The 6,664-nt window shown below is 46.7% G+C and overlaps 1 protein-coding gene across 1 annotated transcript; it reads left to right on the top strand.

Annotated features, from left to right (window-relative positions):
- The first annotated feature begins 4,356 nt into the window (after nucleotides 1-4,356).
- Nucleotides 4,357-6,248, top strand: LOC149327886 (endothelin-converting enzyme 2-like). The gene is made up of 2 exons (XM_089563601.1): nucleotides 4,357-4,482; nucleotides 5,807-6,248. The coding sequence occupies exons 1-2, from the start codon at nucleotides 4,357-4,359 to the stop codon at nucleotides 6,152-6,154; spliced, it is 474 nt and encodes a 157-aa protein (XP_089419727.1). The 3' UTR covers nucleotides 6,155-6,248.
- The last annotated feature ends 416 nt before the right edge of the window (nucleotides 6,249-6,664 follow it).

Below are 6,664 nucleotides of genomic sequence, written 5' to 3'. Positions count from 1 at the left end.
TATCCGTTTTTAGAATTTCGAGAACGCGATTATCCTCGGCGCTGTGGCCCAACAAATTTCGCCTACATCGCCCCAAAATACATGCCGTTTGAGAAGCTTGCAGGCAAAGCAACCTCTCCAGTGAACCTAACTCGTCGAAATAGCCAAAATTTGTTGGGCCACAGCGCCGAGGATAATCGCGTTCTCGAAATTCTAAAAACGGATACGGACATTACTTCCGGTGGGCTACATGCCTCTCAATAATTAAGGAGCCGAACGGTAATAGTTTAAAAGTTAACTATTAAATATTGGTTAACAAGCCTGCTAGTTAGCACGTCTTAGCTGCATTATGATGCACTACACCACTGACAATACTATGCCAGAAAAAGCGCGCATCTAATTCAAATAGCTTATTTTTAAAAATTGCTGAAAGTCTTAGGTGAAACACCCTGTATATAGCATGTTACGCTGCGTCATCTGGGGACAAATAATAAGACTCAGAGGCTATTAAACGGAGCCGCAACGCAATAAAAGGGGTTCTTCCCGTGCCAGTCATAGTGTCAGCGTCTTGTAATTGAAGTATAATATTGTATCAGCTTGTAGTTATTATCTCTTAAAACGGTGACCCGCCGCGGTGGCTCAGTGGTAAGGCGCTCGTCCACCGAGCCGGAGTACCCGGGTTCGAACCCGACCGCGGCGGCCGCGTTTCGATGGAGGCGAAACGCAAGAGGCGCCCTTGTGCTGTGCAATGTCAGTGCACGCTAAAGATCCCCAGGTGGTCGAAATTATTCCGGAGACCTCCACTACGGCGCCGCGGTGGCTCAGTGGTTATGGTGCTCGGTTGCTGACCCGAAAGACGCGGGTTCGATCCCGGCCGCGGCAGTTGAATTTCTTTGGAGGAGAAATTCTAGAGGCCCGTGTACTGTGCGATGTCAGTGCACGTTAAAGAACCCCAGGTGGCCGAAATTTCCGAAGCCCTCCACTACGGCGCCTCTCATAGCCTTAGTCGCTTTGGGACGTTAAACCCCATAAACCAAACCAAACTAACCTCTTTCTCTCTTTCTTCTTTCACTCATACCTTCCTCCCTTCCCTTACGGCGAGGTTCAGGTGTCTGCTTCAGGTGTCCACGAGATATGTGAGACAGATACTGCGCCATTTCCTTTCCTCAAAAACCAATTTGCCAATTTACTTAATTTAAAACGGTGCATGTTGCCAACATTTCTTATTTAAGGCATATTTCGAACGCAACTTGCAATTTTCAACGTTCTGAAGTCAAGAAAAAAAAGTTTCTTAGATTGCAACGAATTTGTTAGGTCCGTCTTCTCGCAAGAAGCTCCCATACACGACGCTAGCTAGAAAAGCGAGGGACTGAAGATACCGCGGAGAAAGGAGCGCGCCTGGTGGCCAGGCGCACATTATGCGGCCCAACTGTCTGCAAAAATGTCACAGTTACGGACGCTCTGCCCATGTGCCATTTCCCTTTATTGCCAAAAAAAATTACGGGGACATTTAAACTCCGCGCTGAGGGCATCAGGCGGAAGCGTTAATGGTTATTTGCTACTTTATTTATTAATTTGTCCTTTTTGTTGAAAATACTCATTAGCATTCATGAATAGGCATGCTAGACCACGTGATACACCAGAAGGCACGCAAGTTCTTTCTTTAACCATGTCGCATAAACGTGCCTCAGAGGTGTAAGAGTAGCCTGTCTGACTCGAAACCCAAGGGTCGTGAGTGAGTTCATTCCCTACTAATTACCCCAACTTTTCTTTTCGGCTTAACTAATTTACTTTACATCCGTATAGTTCCGGATGACATTTCTCTCATGCTACGACCTCATAGGCACAATTTAGCTGCAGTTTTTAAGATTTACATTGCATATCTCCATATGTGACGTCACAGCCATCTCGAGCAATCCTGAATTGGTGTGAGAATTCTCACTGCTATTCCTCTGAACGGCCACTCTTGCGCTGTCGCAGAATATAGCGAAGATTAAGGCATAGGCATCGGCGTACGCAATTGCCTTCAATATACAGGGTGTCCCAGCTAAATGTAACCAAGCTTTTAAAAAGGACGAAGTGCCCTAGTCCATTGAGACCAACTGAGGGTTGTTGCCAGTCGCGTGCCCTAGTCTGCAGTATTTTTATTATTATTCAAACGTAATTAACTAGCAGAGACTAATTAGCTAACTTTTTAATTATTGCCCTCAGGAAGAAAGTGTCAATGCAGGAGTTGTAGATCCCATAGAAAAATACCCGGTTGCCGTGTTTGCAACCAAGTACCACTGATAGTTTCTTTTATTTGCCTTAAAAGAAAGCCCGCGAAATACAAAAACAACCACGTGACAGGGAAGCAGTTTCAGCGCTCCCAAACGACCGATCAAGCAACGACAATCGCTTATGTTTGCAACGCTGTCCCGAACGGGGTTCGGCGTTTTGCGGTGGTTGCGAGATAAACGCCAGAACTCTCGCAAGTGCGCTAGGGCGACCGGTTCTTCAGCGCGTGACGGTGCAAGTTCGGCAGGGGTTTCGCGTGAAAAAGCGCTGCATGCGAGCCGCGCTTCACTTGCTTGAGAAGCAGCGCCGGGCCCGCTTACTTTCCATGACGCATAAGCAGTTCCTGACGCATATATCGCCACCACCTCAAAACGCCGTACCCTGTTCGGGACAGCGTTGCAAACATAAGCGGATGTCATTGCTTGACCGGTCGTTTGGAAGCGCTGAAACTGCTTCCCTATCACGTGGTTGTTTTTGTATTTCGCGGGCTTTCTTTTAAGGCAAATAAAGGAAGCTGTATTAGTGGAAGAACTGCAGATTGGGCTAGTTGGTGTCGATAGTGGTACTTGCTTGCAAACACGGCAACCGGTTATTTTACTATGGGATCTACAATTCTTGTATTGACACCTTCTTCCTGAAGGCAATAATTTAAAAGTTAGCTAATTAATCTCTGCTAATTATTTAAGTTTGCATGATAAAAAAAATACTGCAGACTAGGACACGCGACTGGCAACAACCCTCAGTTGGTCTCACTGGGCTAGGGCACTTCGTCTTTTTGAAAAGCTTGGTTACATTTAGCTGGGACACCCTGTATATAACGCTTCTTGGAAATCATTAACGTATATGAAGAATGGGATAGGCCCAAAGACTGGTTCCTGACGCACGCCAACCCCAACTACACCGTACTCTTGCTTTGCATGCAGCAATTCAACAGGCTGCCTTCTATAGTTAATAATTACGAAATAAATCCAAGCGTTTTTTAGCGAAAACCATTTCATTCTTATTTGCGCAGTAAGTTCTAGTGATTCATTTCAACAGAAACCTTTTTCATGTCTAACAATACTCCCGGTACAAATTTGTAATTTTTTAATACCTGATTCATACGGTTGTAAATTGAGAAAACCGCAGCATTATTTCGTCGCTCGCTTTCAAACACATGACAACAGTGTTGCTTCACGTTCTAAGAAAGCAATTGCGCGCCGAGCAAAAGCTGTTTTAACTGCGCTTGCGCTCACACCAACTGTTTCTTTGGGCGGCCTTAGGAAATCAATGAGCGTTACCAAAAATTCGAAATTCTCGCGGTGAATTTTACTATCCTCCAGCATCAGGGAGTACGTGGCGCCGGACATGAAAACTGGTTTAGTTTGGTTTATTGGGGTTTAACGTCCCAAAGCGACTCAGGCTATGAGAGACGCCGTAGTGTAGGGCTCCGGATATTTCGACCACCCGGGGTTCTTTAACGTGCACTGACATTGCACAGCACACGGGCCTCTGGAATTTCGCCTCCATCGAAATTCAGCCGCCGCGGCCGGGACCGAACTCGCGTCTTTCGGATCAGCAGCGAAGGGCCATAACCACTGAGCCACCGCGGCGGGGCAGACATGAAAACTAGATGTGTTTCTTGAAGCTTGATTTGCTCCCTTTCACTTGATAATCTTTCGAAATCTGAAAGCTGCGGCCATGTAAGGTTCACAGTCACTGAGCTTTTTCAAGAAGACGGATCTCCAGAAATAGGAGACGCTTTCATCATCGCGAACCAATAGCGGTATAGCAAGCAGGTACCGCAAACTTCAGAATGGCAGGGAGCCCGCACATTTCTTTTTGCAAGTGAGTGGCTGCCTTTAAGGTTTTCGTGCTTCTGCTATAATTCAGAACTCACAAAAAGACGGTTCGGACACAAGGCCAGAGTTATTTATTCTTGCACAAAAACGGCAGGACTGCGTGAACAAGACAGGACAGGAGACTTTGAAATGAAAGTCTTGTTCTGTCCTGTTTTTTTTTTTCGCGTAGTCCTGCCTTTTTTATTGAGATGAACCAACTAAGGTTTTATTTCCTCATGATACCAGCCTGTATTTGCTGCAGGCTTTGGCCCACCGCATCATGAATGCCTACGACGTCGTTGGAATAGAGTATGATGAGAACGGACAACTTAATCCCTGGATCACAGCGGATGCCCGAGCCCGCTACGTAAACAGCACGCTTTGCCTCCGCGAGTCCTATACACAAGTGAGTGAGACTGCTCCAGACGTCTATTAATCAGTGACCAAAGCTGCTGTCATACCTCGACATGACCAGGAGGCGTACAGCAAAGTTAGTTTCTGCCAGCCCCTTGTAAAGGGATAACTCACTTGGAATAAAAAAAAGAGGAATGTCGTACAAATCAAAGTTTCTATGATGGCACAAAAATACGATGTAATGAAAAATCTCCGCAATCATTTAATTTAAGGACCATGACATGCGGGAATTCCCTTTTGATATTTTCTATGGTACCTTGCACCACTCGGTCCGAGCTGGTATTGCTTCCGCAAAGAACATGTGTAAGGCTAAAGTTTTAGTGCGACCCAAAAAGAACCACAGTACGCTATCAAGCACACCATGTATTCCGGTGCCCGTTTCAAGCTATACTCGGTGGTAACTTCTCTTGGCAGTGAAGGCAAGGCTACAGGGGCGAATCAGCCGTAACTGTATCATTCCACCAAATATCTTGGCCGCTTGACAGTGATCCTGGTCCCCTGATGACGAGGTCACTCCACTACTGCTGTAGCTGGCGCCATCTATTAACGTGGTCTTTCATGATTACGCTTCTGAGAAAACTTAAACACAAGCGGGAAACGACACATAGCACGGATGCGCGAACTGTGAACTGAATTTTTTTCCACAGTACATACGTATATAGGCGTTTCAAACTAAAATAAAATTCCAAATCGCAGTTAAGGTGTCATTTTTGTTATCATATCGACAGGCAAAATCCGTTTCTTGCACTACGGACCCGACTGGTGTATTTACGTTTTTTTTTTACTTTTTCAGAACACATTTTCTTGTCTCAAAAGTATAATGCGAATGCGTTAGATATCTCATGGACACAACACCCGGCGTCAACCAAAAAAGCAGCGGTGTTACAAAACTCACGGTTGGTCGAAATGTTATGACGTCATCAAAGGCGGGTAAAATGCGAAATGTTAACCGGTAACCTTCTGTGCTAGTACTTACAACTACACCAAATATAAATAAATAGAATCGTAATAGATTCAAAACAAAGTGTAAGTAGAATTCGAATGAAATTCAAATATAAATGGAATTGAGTTGCGATACTTTCATAACAATCGCACGTAAGCTTCGTAAATGCCTCAAGTAAATTTTTGGGGTGCGCCATACCGCTCCGCACTTTTGGTGAAATTTCGAAGGCGTAGTTAATGCTCAAAGGAGCCAAGCGGCAGAAATCAGAAACGCCCACCCCTGGCAGAAAATTCTTTCGTGGTACCTTGTGTCTGCCCATCGCGCTACACGTATCTCCTGGGAGAAAAAGCGTTTCTGATTTGGCCTACCGCAGGCGGGACGCTCGATTCACAAAGACTCGAGTCTCGACGACCTCGCGGATTCGGAGAACATCGGGGACACTGTGGGTGCTGTGACGGCCTACCGGGCGCTCCGGAGCCTACCCAGCGACCAGCAAACCCAGACGCTCCCAGGCCTCAACCTTACCGCCGATCAGCTCTACTTCGTAGGCCGTTGCATGACGCTGTGCAAACGGGACAGCCGCAAGTCGAGTGGGCGCTACGCGAGCCCCCGGGCGCGGTGCAACGTGCCTGCGATGAACATGGCCGCTTTCTCTTGGGCTTTCGGCTGTCGCATCACAGCGCCTATGAACCCATATTCCAAGTGCTCCTTCTGGATGTAGCTGCCCCGCCACAAAGTAACCGCGGGACCTTTTTCTAATAGCACAATCTCTCCTTGTCTATAATACCTTGTTGAATGATGCAAAAGCTCTAATAAAAGTACTGGTTGGAACGTTGCGTGAGCGTGACGGTTGGTTAATACTTTCCGAGACCTTTCGCACCAGTATGGTCTCCCATTCTGCTGCCGCTACCATGTATCAGCCGCAAATGCGTGGAGGTGCTCCGCGAGCTGATAGCGGTTTCATACCGGGCACCATTTTGATGTAGGTTGAAGTCAACACGGGGTATCTGTTACAACCAGCGTCTCTACTTCGGCGGGCGCGGTTACAGCTACGCGTGTCTTTTCTTTCTGCCTTTCTGTCATATCTTCCAATTCTCTTCTGTCCGCACGTGGCAGCGGTGGTGGCTCAGCTGCAGCCAGTCGGCAGGTCCGTGCAGTTTTCCTTTTCATCCTTCTTTGTCAGTCAGTCAAGCCAGTCAGTCAGTCGAGGACCACAGCGCAACCTAACAGT

This window comes from Amblyomma mixtum, chromosome 10 (assembly GCF_055824585.1).
Source record: "Amblyomma mixtum isolate Tamu chromosome 10, ASM5582458v1, whole genome shotgun sequence".
In the NCBI taxonomy this organism is placed as follows: domain Eukaryota; kingdom Metazoa; phylum Arthropoda; class Arachnida; order Ixodida; family Ixodidae; genus Amblyomma; species Amblyomma mixtum.
The sequence above is the reverse complement of the archived record's forward strand: the minus strand, read 5'-3'. Positions and strand labels throughout refer to the sequence as shown.